This window comes from Schistocerca gregaria, chromosome 6 (genome assembly GCF_023897955.1).
Source record: "Schistocerca gregaria isolate iqSchGreg1 chromosome 6, iqSchGreg1.2, whole genome shotgun sequence".
Classification (NCBI taxonomy): Eukaryota; Metazoa; Arthropoda; class Insecta; order Orthoptera; family Acrididae; genus Schistocerca; species Schistocerca gregaria.
The window spans coordinates 282854051-282870722 of record NC_064925.1 but is presented as its reverse complement, the minus strand read 5'-3'; the positions used below and the strand labels follow the sequence as shown (position 1 = coordinate 282870722).

Here is a 16672-nt window from a genome sequence, read left to right as displayed (position 1 = left end):
TGAATCCAGGTTCTGTTTACAGCATCATGATGTTCGCATCCGTGTTTGGCGACATGGCGGTGAACGCACATTGAAAGCGTGTTTTCTTCATCGCCATACTGGCGTATCAACCGGCGTGATGGTATGGGGAGCCATTGGTTATAAGTCTCGGCCACCTCTAGTTCACATTGACGGCACTTTGAACAGTGGAGGTTACATTTCAGATGTGTTACGACCCCTGGCTCTACCCTACATTTCAGCAGGGTAATGCACGACTGCATGTTGCAGGTCCTGTATGTGCCTTTCTGGATACAGAAAATGTTCGACTGCTGCTCTGACCAGCACATTCTCCAGATCTCTCAACAATTGAAAACGTCTGGTAAATGTTGGCCGAGCAACTGGTTCGTCACAGTACGCCAGTCACTACTGTTGATGAACTGTGGTATCGTGTTGAAGCTACATGGGCAGCTGTACCTGTGCACGCCATCCAAGCTCTGTTTGACTCAATTCCCAGGCGTATCAAGGCCGTTATTACGGCCAGAGCTGGTTGTTCTGGGTACTGATTTCTTAGGATCTATGCACCCAAATTACGTGAAAATGTAATCACATGTCAGTTCTTGTATAATATATTTGTCCAATGAATACCCGTTTATCATCTGCATTTCTTCTTGGTGTAGCAATTTCAATGGCCTGTAGTGTATTTCAGTATCTCATTTCCAGCAGAGGGCCTTCGTGGAAGCATATAGGCTGATTTGATAGTTTCTCCCCTAACCGAGAGCCACGTTATCTCGCTAATTCCAGGAACATCAAAGAAGACTGCCCACAGACAGTGTACTGTATGCGCAAGGAAGTGACACTAGATACATTTGAATTTTTGTTTCGAAAGACCACACACTTTGAAGTTTTGCTAATGTAAAAACTTACATGTTTTTTCCACCTAACATATCTCTTTAAAAAAAAGTAAGTCTCTATAACGATTCAAAAAAGAAAGAAAATTAACACTAAAACTTCATTTTATGCCTTAGGTTTTTTCTCAGTAGTAACCATCGACTGCTAGAATCGTATAAACACTGAAGGAAAAAAAAAAGAAAAAAATCAGCCCATATCTCGTGCTCGTGCGGTAGCGTTCTCGCTTCCCACGCCCGGGTTCCCGGGTTCGATTCCCGGCGGGGTCAGGGATTTTCTCTGCCTCGTGATGGCTGGATGTTGTGTGATGTCCTTAGGTTAGATAGGTTTAAGTAGTTCTAAGTTCTAGGGGACTGATGACCATAGATTTTAAGTCCCATAGTGCTGAGAGTCATTTGAACCATTTGAAAAAAATCATATCACCAAGGAGAAGTTGTGCAACAAACACTACCTTTCAGATTGGTCGAGGTAAGCCTCTAAAGCGGCAAAGACGCTATCATCAGCACCTCTCTGAGTTTCAGCTACGTCGTCTAATAGGCTTACGAGAAGCACAATGTTGCTTCTGCGATATAGCCACTGTATATGACTGCTGACAGCAGTGGTCACGGGAATGCATGGTCGCAAGAAGCCGACGCTCCGGACGATCACGTGGTACTACTTCCACTATGCTCTGGCGCATCGTACTGCATCTGCAGCAGCAGTGTGAGCAGCAATTGGCACTACACTGACACAACGAACTATTAAAAATCTGTCACTTCAAGGATAGCTCGAGCCAGATGGCTTGGAACCTGCAGTCCACTGTCCCCATACCACACCATTAGCGACTTCAGTGGTGTCAAGCGTTAGCTCATCGGAGAGCAGGCTGGAGGTCTGTTGTGCTTCCTGAAGGTACGTGGTTCTGTCTTAATGCCAACGATGGCCGTGCGTTGGTTAGAAGGTTACCAATTGAGGACCCACTACCAACCTTCCTGCGTGCTAGACACATTGGACATACACCTGGAGTTATGGTCTAGGGTGCGATTTCGTATGACAGCAGGAGCACTCTCTTGGTTATACCACGCACTCTGACTGCAAATTCGTACTTCGTTCTGGTGATTCGACCTGTTGTGCTGCCTATCATTAACAGCATTCCAAGGGCAGTGTCCAACAGGATAACGCCCGCCCACATACCACTGTCGTAACACAACATGCTGTACAGAATGTCTACATGTTGCCCCGGTCTGCTCAATCACCACATCTGTCTCCTGTCTAACACATGTGGTACATCATCGGACGACATCTCCACTGTCCCTGTGCTGACTGACCAAGTGCAACAGGCGTGGAACTCCATCCCACAAACTGACATCCGGCATCGGTACATCTACATCTACACCTACGTGGTTACTCTCTGTTCACAATATTGGCAGAGCGTTCAATGAACCACCTTCAAGCTGTCTCTCTACAGTTCCTCTCTCGAACGGCACGCGGGGAAAAAGATCACTTAAATTTTTCTGTAGGAGCCCCTATTGCTCTTATTTTATCGTGATGATCATTTCTCCCTATGTAAATGGGTGGTAACAGAATGTTTTCGCAATCGGAGAAGAAAAATGGTTCAAATGGCTCTGAGCACTATGGGACTTAACATCTGAGGTCATCAGTCCCCTAGAACTTAGAACTACTTAACACAACTAATCAAAGGACATCACACACATCCATGCCCTAGGCAGGATTCGAACCTGTAACCGTAGCAGTCGCGCGGTTTCGGACTGAGCGCCTAGAACCGCGCGGCCACCGCGGCCGGCTCGGAGGAGAAAACTGGTGATTGAAGTTTCATGAGAAGATCTCGTCGCAACGAAAAAGTCTTTGTTTTAACGATTGCCACTCAAATTCACGTATCATGTCTGTGACAATATGTCACCTGTTTCGCGATAATACAAAACCAGCTGCCCTTCTTTGTACTTTTTCGATGTCATCTGTCAGTCCCAACTGATGCGGATCCCACACCGCACAGCAATACCCCAGAATTGGGCGGACAAGCGTGGTGTAAGCAGTCTCTTTAGTAGACTTGTTGTACCTTGTAAGTGTTCTGCCAATGAATAGCAGTCTTGGGTTTGCTCTACCCACAATACTATCTATGTGATTGTTCCAATTTATGTTATTTTTAATGGTAATCCCTAAGTATTTAGTTGAATCTACAGTCTTCAGATTTGTGCCATTTACCGCGTAATCGAAATTTAGCGGACCTCTTTTAGTATTCATGTGAATAACTCACACTTTTCTTTATTCAGGGTCAATTGACACTTTTTGCACCATACAGATATCTTATCTAAATCATTTTGCAAGTCCTTTTGATAATCTGATGACTTTACAAGACGGTAAATGACAGCATCTTCTGCAAACAATCTAAGACGGCTACTCAGATTGTCTCCTATGTCGTTAATATAGATCAGCAACAATAGAAGGTCTATAACACTTCCTCGGGGAGCGCTGGATGTTACTTCTGTTTTACTCGATGACTTTCCGTCTATTAGTAGGGACTGTGACCTTTCTGACAGCAAATCCGAATCCAGTCGCACAACTGAGGCGATACTCCGTAGGCACGCAGTTTGGTTAGAAGACCCTTGTGAGGAACAGTGTCGAAAGCCTTCTGGAAATCTAAAAGTATGGAATCAAAGATGCATGCACGTTTGCATTCAATATTCTCGCATCAATATTCTCGCATTCAATATTCTCGCATCGGTTGTTAGTCTTACGTTAACCTGTAATCTTGCAGAGTCCACTGAAATGTTTCTAAACAAATGTATTCCCGAAATTTCATTACTCAGCATTAATTCTTTTTTGGTGCTGAGATTTTTTTTACGTCAGTGTATGCGCTCCACTTGAAAATTCCACGCATATAGAAGGCAGGCGCTCAGACTAAATGCGCAGCCAAAGGGTTAACAGCCAGCAAAGCAGCATTGTTAACAGTGACTGGCTGCTAAAAAATAACCTGTAGATTTTTTATTTTTGGATTTTAATGTAAGATTGGCAGTAAAAAGGAAAGTAGCAGCGCCTTCTAATCAGATAATGTAGAAATAAATCTTAAACGAAGCCCAGTACTGCACTGGGGTGACTCACCTGCTCACAATTCCACACCTTGGCGCGGCAAATGGATATGACTGAGACATTCTGCCGGCGGTTCAGCCACACCACGGACACCTCATCATTCGATAGCCACCTCACCGACGTGAAGTACTGGTCCCTGCAATCCCACACAGATTTGTAATACATCATATCGAGTCAGAAACTCCCAGAATTATAAGGGGATCAAAAAGTTTCCGTTTGAGGGCGCTGCTGCAGCAAATTTGCAACGTAGCGGGACTCCGATGCATGCGGTAAATGCAGCAACGTGAATTACGCCGATGTTATTACCAAATGCGTCCAAACAGGACCATCATGCTGTTATTCTTTTGTTGGCTGCCGATGGACACACACGGGTAGACATCCATCGAAGGATGAAGAACGAGTATGGGGCGGCATGTCTGTCGAAACCCACCATTGTGGAATGGTGCAACAAGGTGTGTGCTGCTTCATGATAATGTACGTCCGCAGGAATTTCGACAACTGAAATGGAGGCACAGGAGTACCCGTCCAATGGTCCTGGTCTTTCTCCATGCGATTATTACGCCTTCAGTCGCTTAAATAAAAGCCTTGACGGGTCAAAGATTCCTGGCGGATGCGGATGCGCAGCGGGCAGTTACTGACCCGAAACTTCCAGGGAGATTAAAATTGTGTGCCGGACCGAGACTCGAACTCGGGACCTTTGCCTTTCACGGGCAAGTGCTCTACCATCTGAGCTACGCAAGCACGACTCACGCTCCGTCCTCACAGCTTTACTTCTGCCAGTACCTCGTCTCCTACTTTCCAAACTTTACAGAAGCTCTCCTGCGGAAGGCAAAGGTCCCGATTTCGAGTCTCGGTCCGGCATACAGTTTTAATCTGCCAAGAAGTTTGATATCAGCACACACTCCGCTGTAGAGTGAATCTCTCATTCTGGAAACTTCCTCCAGGCTGTGGCTAAGCCATGTCTCCGCAATATCCTTTCGTTCAGGAGTGCTAGTTCTGCAAGGTTCGCAGGAGAGCTTCTGTAAAGTTTGGAAAGTAGGAGACGAGGTACTCGGAGAAGTAAAGCTGTGAGGACGGGGCGTGAGTCGTGCTCGGGTAACTCAGATGGTAGAGCACTTGCCCTCAAAAGGCAAAGGTCCCGAGTTCGAGTCTCGGTCCGGCACACAGTTTTAATCTGCCAGGATGTTTCTTATCAGCGCACACTCCGCTGCAGAGTGAAAATCTCACTCTAGTTACTGACCTCTTCACGGAGCAGGACACGGTGTTTTACCAAACGGTTATCTTCAAGCTGGTGCGTCGATGTGGGATGACTGCGTCAGTGCTCATGGCGATTTTGCCTCGACATACTGATTCTATACTGTAAGGCCTTCGAACGGAAACTTTTTGATCGCCCCTCACTTTTCTACAAATTGCTCATATGAACAAATATGGCAATTATCTCCCTTTTTTGTGCGTCATTTGTGTTATACAGTTCTGCATTCAGATGAAACAACACCATAAATTCAATATTGCACTAGTCTAGAAATGGTTCAAACGGCTCTAAGCCTTGTGGGACTTAACATCTGAGGTCATCAGTCCTCCACACTTAGAACTACTTAAAGTTAACTAATCTAAGGACATCACACACATACATGCCCGAGGCAGGATTCAAACATGCGACCGTTTCAGCAGCGTGGTTCCAGACTGAAGCTCGTAGAACCGCTCGGCCACAGCGGCCGGCATTAGTCTAGAGTCACAGGGCATTACCATCACCATGAGATTCAGTAGCGTCCGCATTCACAGCCCTGACTCCTTAGCAACCATTGACACATTATTGTTATTAGGATTATTGATTAATCATTCCAGTTTTGGTCTCCTAAGGATCATGGACAATATTCTGGTTGATTCCCTGGTATGTCTTTCTACTTCTTAGTATTGTTCCATTCAACCACGCCACCTACTTTCAATCCTTTCTTCATAAAAAATTCCTTTCCTGTCACCTCTTTTTCTCGCGTGTCGTTTATTTTCATATATTTCTTAGTCTGTTTAATCCAGGACTCTGTTGTCTTCTTTCCTCAAAGACATTTGAAAATATGTTCGGTTAAGTTACGGGACAGCGATATGTACGCATACACTGACGGTGGTATTTTGTACACTACGTATAAAAGGGCAGTGTATAAGCAGAGTTGTCATTCACACTGAGGTGATTCATGTGAAAACGTTTCCGACGTGACTGTGGCCGCACCGCGGGAATTAACAGACTCTGAACGCGGAATGGTTGAAGCTAGACGCATGGGCCATTCCATTTCGGAAACCGTTAGGTAATTCAGTATTCCAAGATCCCCAGTGTCAAGGGTGCGCCGAGAATACCAAGTCTGAGGCATGGCCTGTCACCACAAACAACGCATTGATCGATGGTCTTGATTTGACGATCTAGAACAGCGGTGTTTTCTTTGAGTTGTCAGTGTTAACAGACAAGCAACATTGCGTGAAATAACCACAGAAATCAATGTGCATCGTACGACGAACACATCCGCTGGGACTGTGCGGCGAAATATGACGTTAATGGGCTATGGCAGCAGATGACCGACGCCAGGGCTTTTGCTAATAGCACGAAGTCGCCTGCAACGCGCCCATGTCGGTTGGGCCCTAGACGAGTGGAAAACCATGGCCTCGTCAGACGAGTCCCTATTTCAGTTGATGGTTGCGTTCGAGTGTGGTGCAGACCCTACGAAGCCGTGGCACTGTGCAAGCTGATGTTGGCTCCGTATGAGAGTGGACTATGATTTCACGGAATGGACCGGGTCCTCTGGTCCAATGGAAGCGATCATTGACTGTAAATGGTTACGTCTCGCTACTTAGAGACCATTTTCAGCCATTCATGAACTTCATGTTCCCGAACAACGATGAAATGGTTTGCATGACAATGCGCCATGTCGTCAGGCCACAAGTGTTCGCGACTGGCTTGAGGAACATTCTGGACGATTCGAACAAATGATTTGGCCGAAATGAATCCCATCGAACATTTATGGGTCGAGATGCAGCACGGTTCAGTATTTCTGCAGGGGACTTTCAGCGACTTACTCAGTCCATGTCACGTCGAGTTTCTGCACCACGCCGGGCAAAAGGAGGTCCAATACGACACTGGGAGGTATCCCATGGCTTTTGTCTCCTCAGTGTATGTCCAAACAGAATCATTGTTTTTTCGATATTCCTTCTGCTATAATTCCTATGTTATCGCATATTCTAACAATACATCTTAATTTTCAGTCCTCTGCTGTAGTTAGGAGACTTAGTACGTTCCATACAGTTCAACATTTACATCTACAACCATACTGTCCAAACCACTGTGAAGTGCATGACAGAGATTACTTCCCGTTGTATCACTGGCGTAGGGCTTTTGCCCTTCCCATTCATGTATGCAGGACGGTAAAAATGATTCTTTAAATGCCTCCGTGCGCTCTCCTCACCATCCCTGAGGGAACGATACGTAGGGGTCGTAGTGTATTCCTAGATTCACAATTTAAAACTGGTGACTGAAACATCGTAAGCAGGCTTTCTCGGGATAGCCTGCCTCATCTTCAAGTATCTGCCAGGTCAGTTTCTTCCGCATCTCCGAAACACGAGCCAGGTTAACCTGTCACCATTCGTGCTGCCTTTCTCTGAACGGGGGGTGGCAGCTAAGACAGGCCACCCCAAATATATCCAGAATGAATAAATATATCGAGGTGCTGTTTTCCCCAAGTTATAGCGGACAATATGGCGAAGTTATTGACGTTCGCAAGTGGTTCTTATCGTTTATAGTCACCGAATTACGACACCGATTATTTTTCTGACGGAACTATGTATACAAGTTTTCTATGGCATTTGAAAGAAGGTTCTAAGAGAACTTCAACGATATAACACGTAAAGGACTTCATCAAATAGCACAAAGTTAACAGCGCCACTAACTATGTGCCTTCGCCAAGAGAAGAGTTTCTTCTAGCGTCTGCCCTGTTATACCAAATGCAAGCAATCACGAAACTCGGCTAAGGTTCTTCTGTTTACCTGTGGGCTTGAAGCCCAGTAGTGTGGGTTCTACAGCTGTAACAATCAGATAGCTTTCTTGTAAAGCTATTCAGACATTCACAATATATATGACAGTCGAAAAAGTAAATATCGTTTATGGCGATTCTCGGCGAACTATTACAGCAGCGATGCGGATGTATGCTGAAGAATGGCCAGATCGCGCCAAGCACTCATGACCAGTCGTTGCAAACGTTATAAAAAGGTTCTAGAAACTGGAAGTGTGGAGAATAAAATACGCCAAGGAAAAACAAGAGCAACTGACGAAAGAAATGAAACTAACATTTTAGCAGCAGTAACGCACAGTGCAAATGTCAGTAAGATGCATCTCTGAAGTACGAGAGAGATCAACCAAACTGTAAGGTGTCAGGCAAATCCAACACCTTCCATGAAACCCTGACATGACAAGCAAATCCAGTAGTATGTCACATAGCTTCGAATAAATCGTGACATTAAATTAACCAAAGTATTACGAGTAACGAGTGAGCAAATGGAATACCACAGACTAACACAAGAATGCCTAAATGCATGTCATACCTTCCCACCGTTAGACCGACGCAGTTCCGAGGGGAGAAACGAGAACAGAAGCCGAGAGCAGAACCGTGTTAAGCCAGAAGGCCCTACGATAAGGGACGGACTGGACACCCACGTCGCCAGCTAACTACTAGGGCCACACAACCCGCAAGTTTTAGCGTGAGACTTTTTCGCGTCTCTGTTACGTCAAGGACCCCCCCCCCCCCCAACCCCCCCCCCCCCACCCAGCCCATGTTAAAAGCTACAGCCCTCCAGAAAAATAGTATAGATCTTACGATAACACAGAAAGGGCCACACCACCCGCAACTTTTAGCGTGAGACTTTTTCGCGTCTCTGTTACATTAGGACCACCCCCCAGCCCATGTTAAAAGATAGAGCCCTCCAGAAGAACAGTATAGATCTTACGATAACGCTAAAAGGACCACAACAGCTGCAAGTTTTAGCGTGAGACTGTTTCGCGTCTCTGTTACGTTGCAAACTTTAAAAACATTGCCCCACCACGAAAAGTATAACGTTTCTCATAGGATAGACAGAATTTTTGTAGGCGGAGCTTAAGGTTAACATTGAGACCCTGATTGGTCAGATGAAAACACAGCGAGATAGTTTTTTTTAAACCAACTTCGGTAAATTGTAGTAAGGAGAAGTTAGGAGAGAGTTAGTTCCGAGACGGCGGGCTGGATGGCTGCTGCGCCGGCCGCTGTCGCCCTGACGCTGCCTAAACACCGACAAGGTAATGAACGCACGCGATGCCGCATAACAGCGCATAAAGCTTCACTCAGAACTGCAGAAGTCTCATCTGTTACACCCCCTTTTTGCGTAATACTAGTGTCGATCGTTAGTTAAAACTCATGGTGTTCATATTTGCCACTAGTTATTGAGAAGCCACATCAGCCACTGTAATTTACGACAAGCTAGATAAGTAAGTAAGATAATTGAGGGTCACTGTAGACCATTTTGATAGTTTTCTCTTTTGTGAAACTTAATTTAAATCTAGATTATAGACGTGATATGGCATAGGTCATCCTTCGATCCATTATAGAATTTGGAAACCCATTCAGGGAAGATTCGTTCACATTTTTGTTGAACGCAGTTGGCTTTTGGCATTCCTGTATTAAAACATTTCCTTTTATCAATAGTGCAACTTATAAACGATGTTTTGTGAGTAGAATAAAATTTCCAATGGTAAACTTAACTGCTTTTTCGACGTTATTTTACCAGCTAACTAAAAATGGAAAGCCTTGAACCCCTTCCACTAAATTTAGCTAGTATTAAGATTCTTTTACAGGGAGTGCAATGGAGCTGACGCTGAAATCATTAAGTATTTGGTTATATCATCGCTAGTCTCACTGAACTCTTCTGAATTCTACATGTCATGTGTGGTCTGGCGTCTCCTTACCAGCAACAGGTCCCAGGTTCAAACTAATTAATTCCCTAAAAAAAAAAAAGAAAAAAATCACGCTCAGAGCGTCGTTGCGCGAAAGTGGTAGGGAGACACGATATAGAACAAACAGACACCACCATGAATGTTTAGAAAACAACACTACATTCCGTCACATTTCATCCTTTTCACATTTCATTGCTTCTACAGCTTCGTGTGAATGACTTACAAAATTTACAAAATTGGTTACAATTCTCCAAAAGTTAACTACGAAAAGTGCAAAGTGATGATTTTGGTGTGTGTTTTTCAAAACCCGCATTATTCATCTCTGATTTATTGATGGGAGTCTAAATACACTCAAGTATCTCGAGTTCCTATGATATGCTGTTGCCGCTGTTATTGAAAAACATCCTACTGTATATAAGGCAATCGGTGTGGCACCCATATGACTGATGTCCCTTCTATTCCGCACACGTAATGACCGACCCTCTTAAGACAACATTTGGAGAGCATTGGGTCGGTAGTTCAGGAAACGTCAAATGGTCTGCTCAGCCATCTAACTTACCACTTCTGCACTCTTATCTGTGGCGACGATTAAAACAAGAGGTCTTTAGAAAACACCGAATCCCGAAGGTATGTAATGCCTTATAACACAAGCCTGTGCTGTCGTTAACTTCAGATGTTCAACGTGCAGTGTTGTTTCTTCGGAATAATTTTCTAGCGTGTAGCAATGCTCAAGGTCTACATCAAATAAACGAACGGCAACTAGAGTTACGTGCTTGCTTTCGTTTAGTATAATGGGGCAGACGTTTGTGGAACCTCTTCTCGTGACGGCGGGACAGTGGTTTGCGGCGCTGTCATATTGATCTTTTCTGATAATGTCCCATACATTTTATGTTATTGAAGTTCTCTTGGAAGCTTCCTTCAAATACAACAGAAAAAAATATACAGTAATTCGGTGACTGTAAACGATAAGAACAATTCGGCGTAAAAATTCTCGCGGATTGCGATGAAACATCGCCAGACATTGTGTTGAAATGTTGTGCCGGATGCGCTATTGGTCGACTGTGAGCAATTGCGGCACCCATATCGCACACAGCCTCTTCACAGTCTCAGGAGTCTCACCATTTTTTATTCAGTGGTCTTGCATTATGATAACAGGACGTCACTGGACGGCTGGAACGCGCTTCATCTTCGGTGTTTGTCCGACCACGTTTAAAGTCATTAATCCAAAAGCAAATGGTCTTCAGTGATGGGGCGGAGTCCGTGTGAACTTTATGCAGTTCTGTTTTGACTGGTGCGGCAGTCCAACACTTGAAACGAAGATTTTCAGTAACAGCACGAAACTCAATTTTATCTAGTTTCAGTCGCAGTCGACACACTGACCAATGAAGATGGCTGTCAACAACGAACAGTAGGCCGTTGAAATTCTTTATACGAGACTTGGTATAATCAAGCTTACCAACCATGAAGGCGCAATAAAAATGTTCCATTCTTTCATGGAAATTTAGCAGACGTATCAAACCACATTCGAGATACATGAGCATCAAGGGGTGCAGCATCCTTCTTTGGGCACTTCTGACGAATGCAACAGAGCTCACGACGACAATCGTATTGCAGCGCAACACAATAGCCTATTGTTGGATCTACATCTACATCTACATACATACTCCGCAATCCACCATATGATGCGTGGCGGAGGGTTCCTCGTACCACAACTAACATCTTCTCTCCCTGTTCCACTCCCAAACAGAACGAAGGAAAAATGACTGCCTATATGCCTCTGTGCGAGCCCTAATCTCTCTTATCTTATCTTTGTGGTCTTTCCTCGACATATATGTTGGCGGAAGTAAAATTGTACTGCAGACAGCCTCAAATGCTGGATCTCTAAATTTCATCAGTAGCGATTCACGAAAAGAACGCCTCCTTTCCTCTACAGACTTCCACCCGAGTTCCTGAAGCGTTTCCGTAACACTCGCGTGATGATCAAACCTACCAATAACAAATCTAGCAGCCCGCCTCTGAATTGCTTCTATGTCCTCCCTTAATCCGACCTGATAGGGATCCCAAACGCTCGAGCAGTACTCAAGAATAGGTCGTATTAGTGTTTTGTAAGCGGTCTCCTTTACAGATGAACCACATCCTCCCAAAATTCTACCAATGAACCGAAAACGACTATCCGCTTTCCCCACAACTGCCATTACATGCTTGTCCCACTTCATATCGCTCTGCAATGTTACGCCCAAATATTTAATCGACGTGACTGTGTCAAGCGCTACACTACTAATGGAGTATTCAAACATCACGGGATTCTTTTTCCTATTCATCTGCATTAATTTACTTTTACCTATATTTAGAGTTAGCTGCCATTCTTTACACCAATCGCAAATCCTTCTACAGTCACACAACGACTACACCTTCCCGTACACCACAGCATTATCAGCAAACAGCCGCACATTGCTATTCACCATATCCAAAAGATCATTTATGTAGATAGAAAACAAACAGCGGACCTATCACACTTCCCTGGGGCACTCCAGATGATACCCTCACCTCCGATGAACATTCACCATCGAGGGAACCGTACTGGGTTCTATTACTTAAGAAGTCTTCGAGCCACTCACATATTTGGGAACCAATCTCATATGCCCGTACCTTTGTTAGGAGTCTGCAGTGGAGCACGGAGTCAAACGCTTTCCGGAAGTCAAGAGATATGGCATCCGTCTGATATCCTTCATCCATAGTTCGCAAGATATCATGCGAGAAAAGGGCGAGTTGCGTATCGCAGGAGCGATGCTTTCTAAAACCGTGCTGATGCATGGACAGCAACTTCTCTGTCTCAAAGAAATTCATTATATTCGAACTGAGAATATGTTCGAGAATCCTGCAACAAACCGATGTTAAGGATATTGGTCTGTAATTTTGAGGATCCGTCCTTCTACCCTTCTTATACACAGGCGTCACCTGCGCTTTTTTCCAGTCGCTCGGGACTTTACGTTGGGCAGTAGGTTCGCGATAAACGCAAGCCAAGTAAGGAGCCAATGCAGTAGAGTACTCTCTGTAAAACCGAAACAAAACTGCACTGAAAGCCTCCAATTCTGCTTGTTTACCGCATCAACTTGTCCTCACTCATTGCCAACTGACTGCTGGTTTACATTTTTTGATTCACGACTGAGTCTTTCCGACTCACGAGAAATCAGATCCGCCAAATTTTAATCGCGTCCACCTCCCGCTAAAGGACTGAGACTGTAAGGAAAGTAAGTAGTAAGCGTGCTTACTGACCACTGAGCTTGTGAAGACTTGACTTCGAGCGGCGGCTTCAGGTCGGTGACGATTACCTGCTTGGGGTTACTCACGTCCGCCACCCACAGCGTCACCACGGGGTTAGGCGTGCCCACCTGCAATCAGAAAGGTGTGATTTAACAATCGGTTAATAGACAGTATAAGCGCTCCGAATCTCATTTATATGAGTTGAAGGTCCATATAAAACAAAACTAACACCCTCCGCTTTATGCGAAATGTGTAGAACACATACATCAATGCAAGAAAAAACTAGTATTTGGAATTAGGTAAGAAAAAAGCTCTCTATTATCACGAGGACGAACATAAATAAAATAAATGGTGACCAACTTTTGTGATTATATGGGAAATCTTTCCCCGACGATGATCACAATGTTTTTGCCTGCCTTGCTGGACACTTGACTTTTTTCTGGTCAGACTCCACGGCACCGATATACAGGAATTTAAAACTTTTCTGGCAGATTAAAACTGTGTGCTGCACCTAGACTCGAACACGGGACCTTTGCCTTTCGCGGGCAAGTGCTCTACCAACTGAGACAACCAATCACGTCTCACGCCCCGTCCTCACAGCTTTACTTCTGCCAGTACCTCGTCTCCTACCTTCCAAACTTCACAGAAGCTCTCCTACGAACCTTGCAGAACTAGTACTCCTGAAAGAAAGGATATTGCGGAGACATGTCTTAGCCACAGCCTTGGGGATGTTTTCAGAATGAGATTTTCACTCTGCAGCGGAGTGTGCGCTGATATCAAACTTTTATGGCAGATTAAAACTGTTTGCCGGACTGAGCCTCGAAATCGGGACCTTTGCCTTTCGCGGGCAAGTGCTCTACCAACTGAGCTACCGAAGCACGACTCACGCCCGGTACTCACAGCTTTACTTCTGCCCGTATCTCGTCTCCCACCTTCCAAACTTTACAGAAGCTCTCCTGCGAACCTTGCAGAGGTCTCGAGTTCGAGTCTCGGTCCGGCACACAGTTTTAATCTGCCAAAAAAGTTTCATATCAGCGCACACTCCTCTGCAGAGTGAGAATCTCATTCTGGATACAGGAATATTTCTTTGCAACATTGGAACCTTACTTCTCATCTAGGAACCTGATATGGGCTGTCAGTACATAATTATCAGTGTGTGATTCCTGATACAACTTAACAAAGGAAAACGAAGATGATGATTATGCATTAGTCAGTAACACAATCAGTTGATGGAATCAAACTTTTGAAACAATATTTATTTAATTGCTAAGAAAAAGGCTCTTTAATGCAGACTGTTTTGAGATCACTTATGAGAATGCAACAGAGACAGATCTGTATTTGGTGTACCATTATTGTTTTCCTTTAAAAGTTTATCATTATTGTTATTATTATTATTATTATTATTATTATTATTAGTAGTAGTAGTATTATTGTTATTATTATTATCATCGTTATTTTCTGTGTTAGAGAAAGAAGTTGAACGTTTTGCATATTGATAAACACGCAGAAACATTTGTAAAAACCTAGTAATTCTTATTTCAGTTTAATGAAGACTTAATAAAAAGAGTGACAGCGCATACTGTTAGATTTTGGAATCATGTGGTCGCTGGTTTAATTCTCGCTAGAGGCTTTTTTAAACCAACAAATATCGAAATGAATCATATTGGCTACTCACATAAAATTTTTTAAATGTTTTTCGTTACATCGTATTGGTACTTTTAATATTATGTTTGTACTTTCGTGATCCTCCCCCCCATGAACCATGGACCTTGCCGTTGGTGGGGAGGCTTGCGTGCCTCAGCGATTCAGATAGCCGTACCGTAGGTGCAACCACAACGGAGGGGTATCTGTTGAGAGGCCAGACAAACGTGTGGTTCCTGAAGAGTGGCAGCAGCCTTTTCAGTAGTTGCAGGGGCAACAGTCTGGATGATTGACTGATCTGGCCTTGTAACAATAACCAAAACGGCCTTGCTGTGCTGGTACTGCGAACGGCTGAAAGCAAGGGGAAACTACGGCCGTAATCTTTCCCGAGGGCATGCAGCTCTACTGTATGATTAAATGATGATGGCGTCCTCTTGGGTAAAATACTCTCCTGGAAATGGAAAAAAGAACACATTGACACCGGTGTGTCAGACCCTCCATACTTGCTCCGGACACTGCGAGAGGGCTGTACAAGCAATGATCACACGCACGGCACAGCGGACACACCAGGAACCGCGGTATTGGCCGTCGAATGGCGCTAGCTGCGCAGCATTTGTGCACCGCCTCCGTCAGTGTCAGCCAGTTTGCCGTGGCATACGGAGCTCCAGCGCAGTCTTTAACACTGGTAGCATGCCGCGACAGCGTGGACGTGAACCGTATGTGCAGTCGACGGACTTTGAGCGAGGACGTATAGTGGGCATGCGGGAGGCCGGGTGGACGTACCGCCGAATTGCTCAACAAGTGGGGCGTGAGGTCTCCACAGTACATCGATGTTGTCGCCAGTGGTCGGCGGAAGGTGCACGTGCCCGTCGACCTGGGACCGGACCGCAGCGACGCACGGATGCACGCCAAGACCGTAGGATCCTACGCAATGCCGTAGGGGACCGCACCGCCACTTCCCAGCAAATCAGGGACACTGTTGCTCCTGGGGTATCGGCGAGGACCATTCGCAACCGTCTCCATGAAGCTGGGCTACGGTCCCGCACACCGTTAGGCCGTCTTCCGCTCATGCCCCAACATCGTGCAGCCCGCCTCCAGTGGTGTCGCGACAGGCGTGAATGGAGGGACGAATGGAGACGTGTCGTCTTCAGCGATGAGAGTCGCTTCTGCCTTGGTGCCAATGATGGTCGTATGCGTGTTTGGCGCCGTGCAGGTGAGCTCCACAATCAGGACTGCATACGACCGAGGCACACAGGGCCAACACCCGGCATCATGGTGTGGGGAGCGATCTCCTACACTGGCCGTACACCTCTGGTGATCGTCGAGGGGACACTGAATAGTGCACGGTACATCCAAACCGTCATCGAACCCATCGTTCTACCATTCCTAGACTGGCAAGGGAACTTGCTGTTCCAACAGGACAATGCACGTCCGCATGTATCCCGTGCCACCCAAAGTGCTCTAGAAGGTGTAAGTCAACTACCCTGGCCAGCAAGACCTCCAGATCTGTCCCCCATTGAGCATGTTTGAGACTGGATGAAGCGTCGTCTCACGCGGTCTGCACGTCCAACACGAACGCTGGTCCAACTGTGGCGCCAGGTGGAAATGGCATGGCAGGCCGTTCCACAGGACTACATCCAGCATCTCTACGATCGTCTCCATTGGAGAATAGCAGCCTGAATTGCTGCGAAAGGTGGATATACACTGTACTAGTGCCGACATTGTGCATGCTCTGTTGCCTGTGTCTATGTGCCTGTGGTTCTGTCAGTGTGATCATGTGATGTATCTGACCCCAAGAATGTGTCAATAAAGTTTCCCCTTCCTGGGACAATGAAT

At 45.4% G+C, this 16672-nt stretch overlaps 1 protein-coding gene across 6 annotated transcripts in view; it reads right to left on the bottom strand.

Moving 5' to 3' along the window:
• Positions 1 to 16672, bottom strand: part of LOC126278282 (inactive dipeptidyl peptidase 10-like) — a 1623672-nt gene that overhangs the window by 79072 nt on the left and 1527928 nt on the right. For all 6 annotated transcript variants that reach the window (XM_049978288.1, XM_049978290.1, XM_049978291.1 and 3 more), the window contains exons 8-9: positions 13208 to 13323; positions 3982 to 4105 (exon numbers count right to left, since the gene is read on the bottom strand). In XM_049978288.1, coding sequence (XP_049834245.1) covers positions 3982 to 4105; positions 13208 to 13323 — 240 coding nt within the window. The remainder of the gene's footprint in view (positions 1 to 3981; positions 4106 to 13207; positions 13324 to 16672) is intronic.